This window comes from Dermochelys coriacea, chromosome 4, assembly GCF_009764565.3.
Source record: "Dermochelys coriacea isolate rDerCor1 chromosome 4, rDerCor1.pri.v4, whole genome shotgun sequence".
Taxonomy (NCBI): Eukaryota; Metazoa; Chordata; order Testudines; family Dermochelyidae; genus Dermochelys; species Dermochelys coriacea.
The window spans coordinates 139,817,067-139,838,228 of record NC_050071.1 but is presented as its reverse complement, the minus strand read 5'-3'; the positions used below and the strand labels follow the sequence as shown (position 1 = coordinate 139,838,228).

General features: G+C 43.0%; 1 protein-coding gene across 1 annotated transcript in view; it reads right to left on the bottom strand.

Annotated features, from left to right (window-relative positions):
* ATRN (attractin) overlaps positions 1–21,162 on the bottom strand; it is a 262,010-nt gene that overhangs the window by 14,645 nt on the left and 226,203 nt on the right. Inside the window, 1 exon segment of the mRNA XM_038398370.2 lies at positions 12,754–12,861. Within this exon segment, the coding sequence (XP_038254298.2) occupies positions 12,754–12,861 (108 nt within the window).

The following is a 21,162-nucleotide window of genomic DNA, read 5'->3' as shown; positions in this document are numbered from 1 at the left end:
AATGGAAAAGCTTTCTCGAAGTAGCAAATTATGTCAAATGAAACCCACACTTACGTTAGCTGGAAATAATTCATTAAGCGAAGGATTTAGCATCTTTTGTTGTTTTCACAGTACAGAACATTATTAGAGTATATTAAATTCTAGGAGAGCTAATCAGTTTTACACACCTCACTTGTCCACACGATCTCTAGGTTCTTAAAATAGCAACTACATATTACGGGTAGCACACACTTTTCTATAAAGTAGAAAGCAGGAGAACATAGGCAGAGTCAACAACAAATATAATTTAAAAGGCCCAAATGGATAAATCTCTCTTTGTTCTCATATTCCTCTATACTGCAACAGAACAGTAGCTATCCTGACATCTGTTCACCTACGCGGACCACATTTGCTGTTCCACTGTTGGTGCATATTTTCAAAAGCAAACAGCGTAGTTACACACTTACGTGCAATCTGAGTGTTTTAGTATTAACAAATCAGCAATTAATCTTTTAAATGGCAAATGATGCTCTCTCAGAAGAATGGAACAAGTAATAAATTAGAACTAAAACGCTGTTATAGCATGTCTTCTGAATGAAATGCAATGGCCTGTGATACGTGGGAGGTCAGACTAGATCATAACAGTCCCCCGCTGTGGCTTTGAAACCTATGAACGAATCATCCAAGTCACAGGAACATAGGCACTGACATGCTAGATCAAAACCAACGGTTCAATGAGTCCAGTACCGTCTTTAAAAGTGGACAGCACCACAGCTGCTTAAAACGAAGGTTCAAGAACCACTATGCTAGGAAGTTATGGGATAACCTCCCTCTAGGTAAGCTTTAAGACAGGATTCTTCTTTATAGTACCTATAAAAACTAGACTAGATCATTACAAAATGTCCCAAGTGATGGAAGCCCCATTACTTCCCTGAAGTGACTATTCTGCAGTGCTACAGCTCTCACTAACAACGTTTTTTTTCCTGATGTTCAGTTTATATTTTCCTCTCAATTTCATCCCATTCCTCTCTGGGATATCCCTTTCATTCCTCTCCTCACTGCCCCTTTAAATATATACAGACAGTTGTGCCCCTCTCAAACATTGCTTAGTCAAACTATACAGTACCTACTTGGCTTTTAATCCTTTTAGAAGTCAGGCCAAACTCTCTGAGAAGTTTGGTTGCTCTCCTCTGAACTCATCCTATTGAATCAGTTTTTTTTTTATAAAATCATAAGATCAGCCATACTGGGTCAGACCAAAGATCCATATTCTGACAGTGGCCAATGCCAGGTGCCCCAAAGGGAACAAACAGAACAGGTTATCATCAAGTGATCCATTCCCTGTTGCCCATTCCCAGCTTCTGGCAAACAGAGGCTAGGGACACCATCTCTGCCCATCCTGGCTAATAGCCATTGATGGACCTATCCTCCATGAACTTATCTAGTTCTTTTTTGAACCCTGTTATAATACAGTAGTACTCAGAACTGAATACAAGATTCCGGGTGCAGTTACAGCAAGGCTTTAGAAGTGATGTCTATGTGCAATTTTTTATTTCAAATTATTTGCCCCCCAGTGCAATAGCTTGCAGTTCTTCAAGTCTAAGCCTCGCTTTTTTTGGTTCAAATGTCTAACCGTTCTAGCTACTTCCTGGCCTTGCTAATATTCACAACTCCTCTCATGCTACTGTGAATGTCCTGAGCATGCTGTTTACCACCTTCTAGATAACTAATAAAGATGTTAAGAGTGGAAAGAGCACAGATCCCAATGAACCCATCTGAACATACTACTGTTTATCTCTACCTTTAAATAGCTGGGACCTTCAGGCAGTTTTTGATGCCGTTGACAACATTTCTACCCTGGGCAGTATGAATTGATTACTGGACTGACACAGGCTACACTTGTGCCACATTTCTGTTCTTTTTAAAGCAGAACTCAAGCTTGGAGTCTTGATGTTTGAAAAAGGGGCAATTAAGAATTTGCAGTGAGACTAACTTTGGCCCTATGAAAACTAATGTTGTGGAATTAAATGCACATCCACACCTCAAAGACATTAACATTCCAAACGAGCTGCAGACTGTTTTCTTGACAAACGCCACCATTATTCAGCCATTTAGACTACTTGTAGACATGAATAGCCTCCAGTTCACAGATGAAAGGATAACCATCTATCAGTGCTGGATTCTAAGTGTGGAAAACAGAACACAATACAGTGAAATCTGCACGAATGGCCATCTCCAGTTGACAATACTGTCTTATGAAACTGCTTTACAGTCTCCCTCAAGGTTTCCAGCACAATTTTGTTTGACCTGTTATGAAAGACAAACTTTACTAGGTATACTTGTGGCATCTTAGAGACTAACAAATTTATTTGAGCATAAAGAAAAGGAGTACTTGTGGCACCTTAGAGATGAACACATTTATTTGAGTATAAGCTTTCGTGAGCTACAGCTCACTTCATTGGATGCATCCGATGAAGTGAGCTGTAGCTCACGAAAGCTTATGCTCAAATAAATTTGTTAGTCTCTAAGGTGCATCCGATGAAGTGATCTGTAGCTCATGAAAGCTTATGCTCAAATAAATTTGTTAGTCTCTAAGGTGCCACAAGTACTCCTTTTCTTTTTGCGAATACAGACTAACACGACTGCCACTCTGAAACTTTACTAGGTATCTGTTTGTTCATCCCTGGGGTGGCTGCTTAGGATGACTTTCACAGTATATATATTTACCTCTGCTGAGAATGCAAGTACTAGTTGCATGCGCCTCCCTACTTTAAGATGCTTAAAGATCATCTATGCCAACACTCTAAGAAACTCTCTATCTTCTGTTTGAAAAGCTGATTTTTAAGACTATTTCCAACTGACTGCAAGAATCTTCTTAGAGCAGTTCAAAGAACAAGATCTAAACAATAACCTGACTCCAAGTAACTCAGTTTAAAACATTTGCACAGGTTCTAGATGACTAAGGGTCTTAAATATTCTTATAAAAGTTGTAATGTTTAGCGCTTCAGGGAGTTCAAACAGCTGCAGTCAAGGGCCAATAGATCTTGTAATGGCCAACCAAATTTAAGAGAAGATTTGTGCTCTACTGGGTTTCTGAATGGAAAAACTCCCAAAGGAGCTAGTTATCTGTTGCTTAGCTGCACACTAATAACATTGTTTCCCTAAAGGTAAATTACTTTCTATTACTATGATGTGCCCTAGGAAAAATACTAATTGAAAACACTGTTCTAATACGTCCAGCTGGAAAATATTAGCTTAGGATGGAACCAGCTTGATGCTAAGCTGCCAATTGGCCATGCACAATGGAAAAGGAAAGAGGCCTCTTGTAGACAAAATGCCCCATTTTTCAACTCTCTTTTGTACCCCAAATAAAGTAGTTATGAACCAAAAATCTCCGATTCATGTGAAAAAAAGCCATGTGTTTGTGATTAGCACTAAGAAATCTGTAGTTCTGGTGCCAAGCGTGTACAAGGGAGGGTAAGCCAAATACAGGATCAACAATGGTGGCACACTGAATGGTAGAGTGACTGGATAACAACTTAAGGTCCAACAATGTACCCAACATTTCTGTTTTCAATCTCCCTGCTCTGGCAACAGGAAACAGAAGGCAAAAAAAATGCAGTTCCACAGTTGCTTATCAGCCCATTCCACATCAATTCAGATTCCTGCAATTCCCTTCAGTTAAGAATATTTCCAACCAAAGAGCAATGGGAGCGTAGACTATGATGGCAGCTTCTCCTTTGCAAATTATTTGGGGAATTCCAGTGCAAGTGGCAAAGGGCTGGGAGAAAAACTGAAATTGACCAAAAGGACATGTAGACGACATATTCGAAACTGAATATACCTGTTAGGTGTAGTTTCCACCACTTTCACTGGAGTATTATTCAACAATCTAGAACACCTCTCTGGGAATATTTTCTGCAGTACTCAGAGCCTACATTTTTGCTTTGTCCCTTTTTAATTTCTCCCCCAAACCATCCAATCTACACTTGAATGCTTCAGAAAGTTTGTACACACTAGCCTCAAGTCCCTGTCTCAGTACTACTGTTAAATTCAGCAAGCTACATAAATGACCGGGATTCTTAACTGTCCTCTTACTCTTGAAAAGCTGGCCTGCACCTTCAATTCCTGGGCCATGTAAGAATGTCAGAGTTTGCCAGGTCTGACAAAACAGAAAAGAAAAAATGGCAGACAGACAGAAGGTATCACGTAGAAGTGAGGAAGGAAATGAATGAGATCCTGTGTTACTATTTATGGAGCCCTTCACAGCAGAGGGGCAGCCCTCTTTAATGCAGTTCTAATCAAAAAGAAAAAACAAAAGGAAAGGATAAAGACAACAGAAAAAAGTCAGTTCAGAAAGCTAAACAGGAGAGGAGAGGAAGAAATGAGCAGATATTGAAAGATCCAAAGTGAAAACAAAAACTGAACAGAAGATATTAACTGCAAACAAACTTGTCATGAAGTCAGAAAAGTTTAGGACAGCTCTACAACAACTGGTTCTGGGCTAATACCGCAAGAGTGGTGTTTTTAGTTAAATTAGTTTTTCTAGAAATAAGCTAAGAAATGGAAAGAGGGGAAGGGGAAGTGCCTGCAGGAAGACTGGCATTTTTTCATGGTAAATGTCAATTTAGTTTAGATGATGGACCCTGTGAAAAGTGCAAAGTGCAAGCTGGTCTCCATATTGGAAGAGAAGATTGAAGGTCTGGAGCAACAGGTAACGACCCTGCGTTGTATACGAGAGACTGAGGATTTTCTGGACCAAACTCAGGATAGCCTTCTAGGGGCACAAAGCTCTAAAGATATAGAGCAGGTTGCACAGAGGAGCCAAGAGGCCAGTGAAGAAGCTTGGCAACATGTGACCTCCAGAAGAGGTAAGCGGAATGTCCGGGTTCCAGTAACACAGACACAGGTAACTAACCGCTTTCATGTTCTCTCCACAGGTACCATTGCGGAGAGTGGACCAGATGATATGTCTGGGGGGAGAAAGCGGAAGGAGACTCCGCTGGTTGGGAGGCATGAGATGCGATGTCCTGAGGTTGGGGGTTCCACGACCACCACTCCCAAGAGGAGAAGGCGGGTGGTGGTGGTCGGGGACTCTCTCCTCCGGGGGACTGAGTCATCTATCTGCCGCCCTGACCGGGAAAACCGAGAAGTCTGCTGCTTGCCAGGGGCTAAGATTCGTGATGTGACGGAGAGACTGCCGAGACTCATCAAGCCCTCGGATCGCTACCCCTTCCTGCTTCTCCACGTGGGCACCAATGATACTGCCAAGAATGACCTTGAGCGGATCACTGCGGACTACGTGGCTCTGGGAAGAAGGATAAAGGAGTTGGAGGCGCAAGTGGTGTTCTCGTCCATCCTCCCCGTGGAAGGAAAAGGCCTGGGTAGGGACCGTCGAATCGTGGAGGTCAACGAATGGCTACGCAGGTGGTGTCGGAGAGAAGGCTTTGGATTCTTTGACCATGGGATGGTGTTCCATGAAGGAGGAGTGCTGGGCAGAGACGGGCTCCATCTTACGAAGAGAGGGAAGAACATCTTTGCCAGCAGGCTGGCTAACCTAGTGAGGAGGGCTTTAAACTAGGTTCACCGGGGGAAGGAGACCAAAGCCCTGAGGTAAGTGGGAAAGCAGGATACCGGGAGGAAGCACAGGCAGGAATGTCTGTGAGGGGAGGGCTCCTGCCTCATACTGGGATTGAGGGGCAATCAACAGGTTATCTCAAGTGCTTATATACAAATGCACAAAGCCTTGGAAACAAGCAGGGAGAACTGGAGGTCCTGGTGATGTCAAGGAATTATGACGTGATTGGAATAACAGAGACTTGGTGGGATAACTCACATGACTGGAGTACAGTCATGGATGGTTATAAACTGTTCAGGAAGGACAGGCAGGGCAGAAAAGGTGGGGGAGTAGCACTGTATGTAAGGGAGCAGTATGACTGCTCAGAGCTCCGGTACGAAACTGTGGAAAAACCTGAGTGTCTCTGGATTAAGTTTAGAAGTGTGTGCAACAAGAGTGATGTCATGGTGGGAGTCTGCTATAGACCACCGGACCAGGGGGATGAGGTGGATGAGGCTTTCTTCCGGCAACTCACGGAAGCTACTAGATCGCATGCCCTGATTCTCATGGGTGACTTTAATTTTCCTGATATCTGCTGGGAGAGCAATACAGCGGTGCATAGACAATCCAGGAAGTTTTTGGAAAGCGTAGGGGACAATTTCCTGGTGCAAGTGCTAGGGGAGCCAACTAGGGGGAGCGCTTTTCTTGACCTGCTGCTCACAAACCGGGTAGAATTAGTGGGGGAAGCAAAAGTGGATGGGAATCTGGGAGGCAGTGACCATGAGTTGGTTGAGTTCAGGATCCTGACGCAGGGAAGAAAGGTAAGCAGCAGGATACGGACCCTGGACTTCAGGAAAGCAGACTTTGACTCCCTCAGGGAACAGATGGCCAGGATCCCCTGGGGGACTAACATGAAAGGGAAGGGAGTCCAGGAGAGCTGGCTGTATTTCAAGGAATCCCTGTTGAGGTTACAGGGACAAACCATCCCGATGAGTCGAAAGAATAGTAAATATGGCAGGCGACCAGCTTGGCTTAATGGTGAAATCCTAGCGGATCTTAAACATAAAAAAGAAGCTTACAAGAAGTGGAAGGTTGGACATATGACCAGGGAAGAGTATAAAAATATTGCTCGGGCATGTAGGAAAGATATCAGGAGGGCCAAATTGCACCTGGAGCTGCAGCTAACAAGAGATGTCAAGAGTAACAAGAAGGGTTTCTTCAGGTATGTTGGCAACAAGAAGAAAGCCAAGGAAAGTGTGGGCCCCTTACTGAATGAGGGAGGCAAGCTAGTGACAGAGGATGTGGAAAAAGCTAATGTACTCAATGCTTTTTTTGCCTCTGTTTTCACTAACAAGGTCAGCTCCCAGACTGCTGTGCTGGGCATCACAAAATGGGGAAGAGATGGCCAGCCCTCTGTAGAGATAGAGGTGGTTAGGGACTATTTAGAAAAGCTGGACGTGCACAAGTCCATGGGGCCAGACGAATTGCATCCGAGAGTGCTGAGGGAATTGGCGGCTGTGATTGCAGAGCCCTTGGCCATTATCTTTGAAAACTCGTGGCGAACGGGGGAAGTCCCGGATGACTGGAAAAAGGCTAATGTAGTGCCCATCTTTAAAAAAGGGAAGAAGGAGGATCCTGGGAACTACAGGCCGGTCAGCCTCACCTCAGTCCCTGGAAAAATCATGGAGCAGGTCCTCAAAGAATCAATCCTGAAGCACTTAGAGGAGAGGAAAGTGATCAGGAACAGTCAGCATGGATTCACCAAGGGAAGGTCATGCCTGACTAATCTAATCGCCTTTTATGATGAGATTACTGGTTCTGTGGATGAAGGGAAAGCAGTGGATGTATTGTTTCTTGACTTTAGCAAAGCTTTTGACACGGTCTCCCACAGCATTCTTGTCAGCAAGTTAAGGAAGTATGGGCTGGATGAATGCACTATAAGGTGGGTAGAAAGCTGGCTAGATTGTCGGGCTCAACGGGTAGTGATCAATGGCTCCATGTCTAGTTGGCAGCCGGTGTCAAGTGGAGTGCCCCAGGGGTCGGTCCTGGGGCCCGTTTTGTTCAATATCTTCATAAATGATCTGGAGGATGGTGTGGATTGCACTCTCAGCAAATTTGCAGATGATACTAAACTGGGAGGAGTGGTAGATACGCTGGAGGGGAGGGATAGGATACAGAAGGACCTAGACAAATTGGAAGATTGGGCCAAAAGAAATCTAATGAGGTTCAATAAGGATAAGTGCAGGGTCCTGCACTTAGGATGGAAGAATCCAATGCACCGCTACAGACTAGGGACCGAATGGCTCGGCAGCAGTTCTGCGGAAAAGGACCTAGGGGTGACAGTGGACGAGAAGCTGGATATGAGTCAGCAGTGTGCCCTTGTTGCCAAGAAGGCCAATGGCATTTTGGGATGTATAAGTAGGGGCATAGCGAGCAGATCGAGGGACGTGATCGTTCCCCTCTATTCGACACTGGTGAGGCCTCATCTGGAGTACTGTGTCCAGTTTTGGGCCCCACACTACAAGAAGGATGTGGATAAATTGGAAAGAGTACAGCGAAGGGCAACAAAAATGATTAGGGGTCTAGAGCACATGACTTATGAGGAGAGGCTGAGGGAGCTGGGATTGTTTAGTCTGCAGAAGAGAAGAATGAGGGGGGATTTGATAGCTGCTTTCAACTACCTGAAAGGGGGTTTCAAAGAGGATGGCTCTAGACTGTTCTCAATGGTAGCAGATGACAGAACGAGGAGTAATGGTCTCAAGTTGCAATGGGGGAGGTTTAGATTGGATATTAGGAAAAACTTTTTCACTAAGAGGGTGGTGAAACACTGGAATGCGTTACCTAGGGAGGTGGTAGAATCTCCTTCCTTAGAGGTTTTTAAGGTCAGGCTTGACAAAGCCCTGGCTGGGATGATTTAACTGGGACTTGGTCCTGCTTTGAGCAGGGGGTTGGACTAGATGACCTTCTGGGGTCCCTTCCAACCCTGATATTCTATGATTCTATGAAAAGTCAGAGCAGAATTTTAATAATTCATGCTAGCCTGAACTTCTTAACCCTGATTTGAATTTAACAAAGACAGTCTGTTTTCATACTAACGATAAACATATGCATAGTTTTTACAGTATTATTTTTGTTTTAAAGAAAGTTGGCTTTTCTGTAAATCCTATCAGTTAATTTCCCCAGACGAACAAGATTAAGAGGGAAACATACAAACAAGTGAGTTGTACATACAGTGTAAAACAACAGGTGAAAAAGAAGGCCACTGTAATATATTTTTATAGTACACCTACGTGAACTAAGCCAATATGTCACATCTCTGTCACGTAATACAGCTGTTGCATTTCCCTTAAAAAATAATGTTCACAGTAGTGCTGGGCTGACTTAATCAGAGACTGAAATCAACTAATTTAGCCACCAAACAGGCATAGTGTAGGCAAGCTTTTCTGCACCAATATGCTTTGAACTTGATTTGGATGCACCTTTTTTCAGAGAGAGAAGAATGTCCATAACCATTCATTGGAGCCTCTGCTGAGACAACAAAAGTGCCAATTTTTATGACAACGTGATATGGACAACTGGTTCCATACAGACTTTCTGTAACCACCTACTTCAGACTCTAAAAATGGAGAAGACCTACTAGGTCATCCAGGATATTAAAGTATCAGGGTAGCTGCGTTAGTCTGTATCCACAAAAACAACAAGCAATCTGGTGGCACCTTAAAGACTAACAGATTTATTTGGACATAAGCTTTCACATGGGCTAGAACCCACTTCATCGGATGCATGATATTAAAGAATCATAGAAATGAAGGACCAGGAGGGACCTCAGCAGGTCATCTAGTCCAGTCCCCTACACTTAGGCATGACGAAGCATTATCTAGACCATCCTTGACAGGTGTTTGTCTACCCTGTTCTTAAAAGCCTCCAATGATGGAGATTCCACAACCTCCCTAGGAAATTTGTTCCCACGCTTAACTACTCTGACAATCAAGAAGTTTTTCCTAATGTCTAACCTAATTTTCTCTTGCTGCAGTTTAAGCCCATTGTCTTGTCCTCAGTCGATAAGGAGAACAATTTATTGCTCGTGTTTATAACAAGCTTTTACGTACTTGAAGACTTACCACATCCCCTCTCAGTCTTCTCCAAACTAAAACCCTTCTTTTTTTTCAATCTTTCCTCATATAGGTCATGTTTTCCAGACTTTTAATCATTTTTGTTGCTTTCTTCTGGACTTTCTCCAATTTGTCCACATCTTTCCAGAAGTATGGTTGCCAGAGCTGAATGCTATACTCCAGTCGAGGCCTTATCACTACTGAGTAGAGTGGAAGAATAACTTCTCATGTTTGGATTACAAGACCCCTGCTAATACATCCCAGAATGATGATTGCTTTATTTGCAATAGTATTACATTATTGACTCTCCTTTAGTTTGTGATCTACTATAACCTCCAGATCCTTTCTGGCTGTACTCCTCCCTAGGCAGTCATTTCCCATTTTGTATTTGTGCAATGTATTATTCCTTCCTAAGTGTAGTACTTTACATTTGTTATTATTGAATTTCATCCTATTTCAGACCATTTCTGCAGTTTGTTAAGGTCATTTTGAATTCTAATCCCGTCATCAAAAGGGCTTGCAACTCCTCCCAGCATGGTGTTTATGAATGTACTCTCTAGCCCATTAGCCAAATCATTTATGAAGATATTGAATAGAACTGGACCCAGGGCAGACCCCTATGGGACCCCACTTGATATGCCCTTCCAGATTGATTGTGGAACAGTGATAACTACTCTGAGTTTGCTTTTCCAAACCTTATAATATGTTTGTCCAGGCTCTATTTCTCTAGTTTAAGAGGTCATGTGAGAGAGCACTAAAAGCCTTACTAAAGTCAAGACATACTACATCTAGTGCCTCCCCCACCCATTCACAAGGCTTGTTACCATGTCAAAGAAGGTTATTTGGATGGTTTGACATGATTTGTCCTTGATTTATCACCTTATTTTCCTCTAGATGCTTACAAATTGATTGTTTGATTATTTGCTCCATTATCTTTCTGGGTATCAAAATTAAGCTGACTGATCTATATTTAGGGCTCTGTGTCTGTCATGGAAGTCACGGATTCCATGCCTTCTGTGACTTCTGCAGTGGCCGATGTGGCTGGCCCCAGGGCCACTCAAGTAGCTGGCTCCAGGGCCAGCTGCCCAGGTGGCCCTGGGGACAGCCATACCAGCCGCTGCTGTAGTGGCCTCCGGGACAGCCACACCAGCGACTTCTCGGGTGGCCCCTGGGAGTGGCCGTGGTCCCAGGCAGCGGTCTCAGAGCGACTGCAGTCCCTGGGTGGCCCCCAGCAGCTGGTGCCACTGGCCCCAGACGTGCACTGCCCCCAAGATTTAGTTACAGGTATTTTTAGTACAAGTCATGGATAGGTACGGGCTGTGAATTTTTGTTTATTGCTCGTGACCCGTTCATGACTTACACTAAAAATACCCATGACTAAACTGTAGCCTTATCTATAATTCCATGGGTTGTCCTTGTTCCCCTTTTCATGGAGAGATACTATATTTGCCCTTTTTCAGTTTTCTGGAATCACTCCTGTCCTCCACGATTTCTCAAAGATAATCACTAATGGCTCATATCTTCTCACACAGTTCCTTTACTATTCTAAAATATAGTTCGTCATTTGACTCAAAGACATCTAACTTTTCTAAGTAATTCTTAACTTGTTAAAACTTGTATCAAACTTTTTCAGAGATGTGGACCATATCTTAACAGAAAGATTGTCTTTTGGTTAATCTCTCTATCAATTCTAACTCAGAGGCATTTATTTAACATCCTGGACGTATCTAGGGCTTACTATTCAAAAGTACTCAGCACTCACAACTAAAATGAAAGTACAGCTGATGTTCCAAAAATTCAGGCCCCATAAATATCTCAAACTAGTTGCCCAATCATTGAAACACTTAAAGTTAGTGAAATCTTGCAAGTTTTGGCCTTATTTTCTCTATTGCTCAGTTTCCTATTTACAAAAAAAAAGGGACCATACCTCCCTGCCTGAGATAGAGATAAACTGATGAACCACTCAGATGCTGTGGTAATGCAAACCTGAGAAAACTCCATGAACAAAATTAATTCTAAATTCAATGCAACATTTGGACAGTATATAGCAAATATGGTAGGGGTGCACATTGAATAGTGAGGCTAAAGAGTAATTCTGAACTGCTGCCTCACTTATGGAGAGCTGTTTATCCTGTGCCCTGAATGAGGCAGAAGTCCTATGAAAAAAATAGTATGAACATGTAATTAAAGACTATCAATTCATATGCATTAGGTGCAGAACTAAAGTCGTACGGGCATCCTAATTCTGGCATTTCCTGGCACCTGAATTCTGAACTTTGCAACTTTAACATTCTTTTATCAATTTTTTTTGCTATATTTTATATTCATACATAAACACACCCAACATATATTCTAAATGGAAGAAATTTTTTTTTTTGTCATCATGGTAAGGGCAGGAAAGAAGATTTTGTGCCGGCTGTTAAGTGAGAGTGCCATAAACTTATAGGCTAAGCATGTGTACAGTAGATAGACAAATTATACTCACGAGAGCTTAGCTTTGCTTTCTAGTTTACAGGTCTGATATCAGAAATTTACCACAGCCATGATCTCTCTCAAATTCTTCATCTTCCCTTTTAACTCTGCATATTCCTACAATTACAACATACTGCATCTAAAAGTATTCCAGATTAGGGGGAAGACACTTTGTAATTCTCTCCTCCTACTTTGTATGCATCATATTTTGTGATGAACGTTTATTTGCTTCAAAAAATACATTTATATCTTCACAGAATTCAAAGACAATTACTCTTCTGTTCCTTTGGAGAGACCTCACAAAAACTGTTTCTATTTGCAGCACCTACGGCTATTTCCAGCCAACTGTTCTGCTGTGTTAAGCTGTATCCTTCTTCATTACAAGCATAAAAATTAAAAATTGGTGTAACTTTTATTAAAACCAGTGTAGTCCAAAAGATGGAAATGCATAACCTGAAGGCATAACGAAGTCAAAACAAGACATAAGCTTTCATACAAGCTTTCAAGTCCTTATAATTTCCTACAGGTTGCCAATGAGCAGCAGATTTCCATTACTGCTTTATCCACAGTTGAGAAAAAACATCCATGAAGATTAATTACAGGTAGGACCGTCCAAACAGCATGAACTCTAACCTTTATGCTTCCTCCAATGAGATCAGGTGGCTCTTCGTCTGTTTCTAAGGCAACATTGATGGAGGCAAAGGGACGGCTAGCCATCTGTTGCATCTCACGGAGTAGTTGCTAGTGAATAAACACAGAGGTATTAATACACTGTTCCAACATAAAGAATACAAAAATGTTAGACAGATTTTACTGCATATGGAAAGATATGGACTCCAGCATGCAAACACTTCAAAACAAATTCCTGATGCTTTCACTGGGCATAAAGATGACACAAGGGAACCTGATGAGAACAATTTCTAAATAAAACCAATTGTATAAATATAAACAGGTCTAAGTAACTCCAATCTGAAAATTTTGTAAGTCTACACAAATCAGACAGCTGCCAGTGTACTTACCATATTAGTATACCACAAATTAACATTAAACAGTCCTGTGTATTAGTCTAAACACGCCAAATGTATCTGTGAACAGCAAGTATGGCTTGCAGGAATATGTTTTATTCAAATACAATACACGCTCCTGAATAAATCTTTAGAAGCTCCTAAAACACAAGGGGCATCTTTTATTGTTCTCTTTACAAGTTGAGTTTTAGTGTTATGGTTCTCTCTCAAACATACAATGGCAGTTTCTAAGTGGCAGACTACAGTTCCAACTTTAGTTTAGCGGTAGTATGGAAAGATATCCTTTTTAGCTCCTGTGGTTAAAAGTCCTTTGCACTAACAGCAGATCAAGTGATTGGTAAGGAGATGTAGGTGTCAAACATCAATTCCAGCAGGAATGGGAATGATGTGGCACTGCCTGTAAATAATGAAAGTGATATGACACATTGGAAACAAATAGCATCAGAGGTTTCAGAGTAGCAGCCGTGTTAGTCTGTATTCGCAAAAAGAAAAGGAGTACTTGTGGCACCTTAGAGACTAACAAATTTATTAGAGCATAAGCTTTCGTGAGCTACAGCTCACTTCATCGGATGCATTTGGTGGAAAAACCACCAAATGCATCCGATGAAGTGAGCTGTAGCTCACGAAAGCTTATGCTCTAATAAATTTGTTAGTCTCTAAGGTGCCACAAGTACTCCTTTTCTTTTTGCAAATAGCATCAGCAACTTAAAGATCAGCATACTAATGAAATCTCTCTGATTTATATACTTACAGTATTTAGTATTTCACTTTTGTGTTACTATTACCTGTCAATCACCTTACTATAACTACTACTTCTAATCCCAAAGCAACTTTGCTGACATATGGAACAGTACGTATCACCATTCATTCCTGTCCATGGCTTAGTCATGTCCCTCCAGATGATGTCCCACCATCTAGTCGGTGGTTGGCCTCTAGGTCTGATTGACTTTGGTTGTACTTGTACCATTTTCACCGGCATCCTATCATCTGTCTTCTGCAATGTCCTCACCATCATAATCTTCTCAATTGCAGCCAATCCCATATCCTGATTTCACATCCTACTCTCCTTCTAACTTAATTTGTCTTAAAATCATTCCATTATACAACTGCCATCTTCTGAAGAACTTATCTTTACTGCCTCCAGCCTTCTCATTTCTGTTCACCTGCCTCCAGAGTAATATTGTTACTCTATGGTCTGGAATAAAGTAAAGTATAATTTCCAGCTGTGAGCTCTTCCATACCCAGCCAATGTTGTCTCCTGTATGGCAGCAATTACAAGGAAATTTCCTTAACTCCACCACTACTAGCATGGTCTGGCCTAGAGCAAACAGGGTTCTGACATTCTAGCTTGCAATACTTGTAATATGTTTAGCCATTACCTGAAATGCATGACCATTTCCATTTGCTAGGTTTGATAGGCCTGGCTTAAATCCCATGTAAGTCAGTCTTGACTTGCTGTACTGTTTTTATAACAAGTAAGTTTCAGATGTAATGGCTTACTAGGCCAATCCGTCATATTCAGTTAATAGGAATGATATGTCATAGCCTGCTGGCCTGCCAGGAACAGGTACCTGTTGTTTCACCCTAGTCCTCTTGCCTTCCCAGGTTAATGAGCATGGACTGCTTGGATCTGAAATGGGTTTCCCTTCTCCTGGATACAGTTTGTTCACAGCACATTATTCCATAATATTCGGTGCAACTCTTCTGGGCTTTCCCAAGATGAGCTATCACCGTCTTGGAGAATTATAACTACAACTCTATATGTAGTACATTTATTCCAGACTCAAAAAGCTAGACTAGTGAGATGTTAAAGATTGCAAGTTAAAATACTTCCCCCCTCCTCTTTTAAATGTTTTTACTATCGGGAGGTCAAAAAAATCAACTAATTATTATTTACAGGACTCAAGATGTGTTAGGCAATTTGTAAACAAAATAAAATGAGTCCTTTTCTCAAACAACCTAAGACAGCAGTCTCAGGGTGGCAGAAAAGGATATAACATACCAGCAAAGGGAACAAATTTAGGGTTAGCAGACAGGCCTTGAGAGCCATAATTTCTGTATTTTCTTTAAGCAGAGAACCTCCTTCTGTCCCTCTTCCTCTCTTGTCCAGCTGACTTCTGCTCAACTCATTCATTGCTGACCAAGGTAAAGAACATCCTTGTTCCCCATCTCTCTTCTACTCTGCCATTTCCACCCACAAACAGACAGGAAGTGGGAGCGAAAACATGGACTTGGTGAATTTGAAATAAGATACATAGGTTTTCATCTGCAGGTCACTAGTGTGAATGTAGACAAAGTCAGTAGTGACCAACAATCTCTGCTATCTAGTCTTGTTTCAGTTTGGTGCTTTATGTGAAAAGTTGTTTTACTGCAGTTCCCATGGACCAGTATATGCATCATTCAAATCATCATCAGGTTTTGCACTCTTGTGGGCAGTATCAGCTAAGGCACTACACAGAAGACTAAAAGCCCTCTCCTCTCATCCCTAGAGTTGAGACACACTGTACTCCTGTGGCACCTTAGAGACTAACAAATTTATTAGAGCATAAGCTTTCGTGAGCTACAGCTCACTTCATCGGATGCATTGTACTCCTGTGTTGCTGCTAGCAGGCTGGCTTACAGGACAACTGAAACAGTTGCTGGTAAAAAGCACTTTATTTCCCTTCCCACAGCCATATATATACAGCACTTGTTTATTCCTTTTCTGTTGTTTATCACCCAATGTTCTCATCATTCTTATCTTTGGGTTCCATTATCCTGTGGTGGTAAAGACTCTCAGGTGCTGCTTATATCATTAGTCCTTAGTTCAGCCAAAGTTTAGTCCTCAGTCCAGCCAAAATCTTCTGGCCTGTCTTCAACTTGTTACCGCAGCCCCGCCTCTTGTACTGTTCTTTTCCATACTTGGTACACCAAAAACATCTGGAAACTCAGCATTCCCACCTGCCGGGAGAATCTGTGCCACGTGCAATGGCAGAATTTGTGCACAATTTCATGTTTTTCCTGCAGAACTGGGGCTGCAGAGCTTCTGGCCACCACTGTGGGCCGCTGGACTTTGCAGAGCCCGGCTCTTAGTGAACAGAATGCCCAGCCTGCAAGGATAGAGGCTGCATGTTCTGGCTGCCCGGTTTGATCCTCATTCTTCCAGGGACAGGAGACCAGTCCTGGCAAGGAGTGAGGATGGGCAGGGCCACACCACACCACTTTCCATGGCTGGACAGTAAAGAAGCTGGGGTGTACAGATATCTGGGACGGGTGCTGCCCCATACCTGGGTTTTGGGGGGCAGAAGGGTGCGGGTGTGTGGGCTCTGGATAGATACGCTGGAGGGTAAGGATAGTATACAGAGGGATCTAGACAAATTAGAGGATTGGGCCAAAAGGGTTCAACAAGGACAAGTGCAGAGTCCTTCACTTTGGATGGAAGAATCCCATGCACTGCTACAGACTAGGGACTGAGTGGCTAGGCAGCAGTTCTGCAGAAAAGGACCTAGGGGTTACAGTGGATGAGAAGCTAGATATGAGTCGACAGTGTGCCCTTGTTGCCAAGAAGGCTAGCGGCATTTTGGGCTGTATAATTAGGGGCATTGCCAGCAGATTGAGGGCCGTGATCATTCCCCTCTATTCGGCATTGGTGAGGCCTCATCTGAGTACTGTCTCCAGTTTTGGGCTTTACACTACAAGAAGGATGGGCAACAAAAAGATTAGGGGGCTGGAGCATATGACTTATGAGGAGAGGCTGAGGGAACTGGGATTGTTTAGTCTGCGGAAGAGAAGAAGGAGGGGGGATTTGATAGCTGCTTTCAACTCCCTGAAGGGGGGTTCCAAAGAGGATGGATCTAGACTGTTCCCAGTGGTAGCAGATGACAGAACAAGGAGTAATGGTCTCAAGTTGCAGTGGGGGAGGTTTAGGTTTGATATTAGGAAAAACTTTTTCACTAGGAGCGTGGTGAAACACTGGAATGCGTTATCTAGGGAGGTGGTGGAATCTCCTTCCTTAGAGGTTTTTAAGGTCAGACTTGACAAAGCCCTGGCTGGGACGGGGATTGGTCCTGCTTTAAGCAAGGAGTTGGACTAGATGACCTCCTGAGGTCCCTTCCAATCCTGATATTCTATGATTCTGGGGATGCCCCGTGGCTAGGCTCTGGGGGGAAGAGGGTGCAGGTGTCTGGGCTCTGGGGATGCCCCTGGCTGGGCATTGGGGGGAAAGAGGTGTGGGTTTCTGGGCTCTGGGGGTGTCCATGGCTCGACTCTGGGGGAAGGGTGGTGTGGATGTCTAGGCTTTGGGGGGGACCCCATGCCTGGGCTCCAGGGCGGGTGTGAGTGTCTGGGCTCTGGGGGGAGGGCAGTGTAGGTGTCTGGGCTCTGGGGGTCCCATGCAGCCCCCTCAAGTACCCCCAAGTGGAACTGGGTTGTCATAGGTATTTCTTTAACTCTCTACTCCGGGGTGGGGGTGAGGAGGGGGGAAATCTTTTTTGTTGTCGTGTGTATTGTTGACATACTTGTTGACAGGTATTTTGAAATAAATTACTGGTGTTATTACATTATGTTATTTTGACAAATAAAATATACAGAATTTTAAAATATTGTGTGCAGAATTTTTAATTTTTTTGGCACAGAATTCTCCCCAGGATGATGTGGTGAAGCTCAGACCACTATGCCTCTTCTATGGACAGAGGACTTCAATTTGTAGGATTTCAATCTAGCACCTTTCACCAACACAATTAAAAAAGAAAATAGCAAAACTTGGTCTGATTTCTAAAAGATTAGCAAAAACCAACAAGCTATATAATAGCACTGATTTTAGACATCAGCACAAATAACTTAAAGGGAAGTCCTAGAAATTAGATTTTCTGTGCCTATGATGATCTTTTTAACTACTTGCCAGGCAAACTCAGCAGTGGTAAGGAACCACTCACGGATCTACTAAACCTCCAGAGTTTTAGAACACTTAAAATACACTCAGCAGATCGCAAACTGAAGCAAGCATGAAGCACATTGTTGAGTAGTCGTTCCCATAATTGTCCCCTTCAGCTATCATAAAGTGCTTTGTATAACGGCTGTAAAATCAGAGAACAAGCTGTCCTGAAAAAGATGTCCAAAAGAAGAATGAACTAACTCTTACAAGTAAGTTTAGTTTACTAAAGTTCATCACGCCTGTTGAAATCGACAGCAACTTTATGGGATAAAATTCTAACACTGTGAAAATGCAAACAACTGAAGTGACATTACTGCCTACATTTTCAGAATTGGACAAGGATTTAGCTCTGCAACTACTATCATTTCAACAAAGGATTGTACCTCTCAGTATGAGTAATCTGAATATGTGGAATACTACATAAATGCTGGCTATTACTGTCAGTTATTACAACAGACATCTATGTCTGAATAAAGTCTGGCTCTATGTCAACAACTGTATGGTCATATTTTAAGATGGAAAACCACTCCCAGTTTCAAACAGACTGACAGCTCATCTAAGCATAAGGATGTCCCTTCAAAAGGCAACCCAACAAATATAGCCTATGTACTTAAACTGTACCAGTTGAAGTTTGGCAGTTCAGCCTGTGTGCATATTTTAATGATATTGCCCTATTTACGGATTAAACCTGCTGATGTAAAGACTGGTTGCTTTTCATATTTGTATAGAGTAAATCATGTAACAAAGAATAAAATCCACTATAAAAATGGATTCTAGAAATAAATATTCCTTAATTAAGACCTTATTTTTCCCCAAGAGAGACACATTTTGTACACTTAATCTGTGCACATATATCCCTGCTGAATGACTGTTAATGTGGTTGATGTTTTCATGAAGGTTTTGTCTTATAGTGCTAAGGAGACAGATTTTGCATGTGTAGTGTGTGTTCTTATCTGGAAAAAGAAAAGATTTGAGTGAAAATGCAAAGTTTGTCAGTGGAAACATGCTATGTAGGTATTAGGTTATGGTAAAGAGATGTCCCATACCTTGGAATTGCCTTGCTTTCAGTGATTTGCTTTGTGGGAAGTCACACAACCAATCTTAATCACTTTTAAACAGTGTTTTTGTTTATATAATACATAATTGATAGGGCTACAGGAGTGTTTTAAACCATTTATGCCCTAAATGAAAACTTTAAGTCAAAAGGTACTGTAAATTCATAATATGATATAATATACACCGCAGTTTGGACTGGCCAATACTCAGTATTGATGTAACTACATTTTTAAATCAGTGGAAAATATGCAAGTCTAATTCATACTGAGCATTGCAAGCTAAAGAGATTACAGAGCAGTTGGCATGGAAACAGAGCCCCAAGGCTTTGGTACAACAAGAGACTAAGACTATCTGACAGGAACAAATTGAGCAGACAGCATGTGGTGGGAAGAAGAGGGTATCAAGAATGTACAACAATTGGGGGTGCCCCTCATATGGGCCCAAGATAGCAAGTTGATGTTGAAGAAACAACACTGTTTCAGATCAGTGGCTCTTTAAGATCTAGTAGCTGTTATTCCCAGAACTGCATATATGTGAACTGACACCCCAGTGGTGGGGAAAACCCCATGTTAATATTGATGTGTTACTGATCTGAGAAGAAAGAGCACGAGAACTTAGGGAAACTGTTCAAGTGTCCTGCAATGGCAGAGTATTGCACGAGACAGTGAAAAATGGCTATCTAGGTTGCAGGGTTGATTTATTAAAATAACCCAAGATGTATTTATTCTTGGGCAACAAAAGTTTGTTAGTCTGTATCCGCAAAAAGAACAGGAGTACTTGTGGCATCTTAGAGACTAACAAATTGAAACCATACTTCGCACTCAGCTAAAAATATAACCTCCTTTCTCAAATATTTTTACATACCAGTATGTTTCCTTTTATATCCTTTATCAGTTTTCTAAACTTGCTGCTGCCGCCTATACTTTAAGAGTTAATCTCTCTTGGCTCAAGTCTCACTACCTTCCTAGTGTAAGCTGGGGAATAGTCCCGCTATTGTGGGGAACTTTCCTGGCTTCTGCACTACCCCGGTGAAGTGGGCTAGCGAAAGGATCTGAGTCCTCGCTCCCACTTCCGTTACCCAGTGGCCTCCCTGCCGCTGAGGACTCCCCTTCCACTCTCCTGTCTGGCAGAGTCCTCGTAACCCCAACAAGGCTGGGCCCAAGATTCCTGGGGGGCTTGACCCCCAACCCAACTATGGTCACCTAGGACGGGGTAGGGTGTCCCCAATCCAAGGTACTCGCTCCGCACTGTGCACTTCTCTGACCCATTGATCATTACATACAATTTGAAGCAAATGCAAGTTATTTAATCAACAACTAATTTTAAAAAGAATAAGGGGAAATGAGAAAGGTTAAAGGAAACACATCACCCCGCTCTGTGGCAGGGAACATCACAAACAGTGTCTCTGGAACGTCAGGGCAGTTCACAGTCTGTTCCTTGTAGGTCCCAGGCCCCTTTTCAGGCACTGGCTGTTCTGCAGGTATACTGCGGGTTGGACACTCGCTCTGGTGGTGACCAAATGCTCTCAGGCTCTAAGTGGCAGGACCCTTCTTCCCAGCATCACCCCGACCCTGTCAGGGTTACCAATCCCCCTCCAAGTCTGGCCTGCAGAGCCTCCTGGCTGAGGCGTCTCCCTGTGCTGTGCCCACTGCCCAGGGTCCCCCCTCACTCTTCCCAGCTGCTCATGACACCCGGCTCCGGACTGCTCCAACCCCAGCCCCAGCTGCAGTTCCACTCTGCCTCAGCTCCAGCTCCACTCTGCCTCAGCACGGCTGCTGCTCTGCCTCCAGATCCCTGGGCTGCTTCTCTGGCCCCTCTGGCTCTGGTTGCTGCAGCTCTGCTCCCAGGGCAAGTCTGCTCTCTCTGCACTGTGCCTCTGGCTTTGGGGCTGCAGCTCTGCTCCCAGGACAGGGTCTGCTCTCTCTGGGCTGCTTTTCTGGTCCCTCTGGATCTGGCCCAGCTCTGCTCCCCAGCTCAGCTTGGGGCCCTGCTTTCTCCTTAGCTTGGCCCCACTCTGTCTGACCCAGGCAAATCCAGCTCACACGGAGG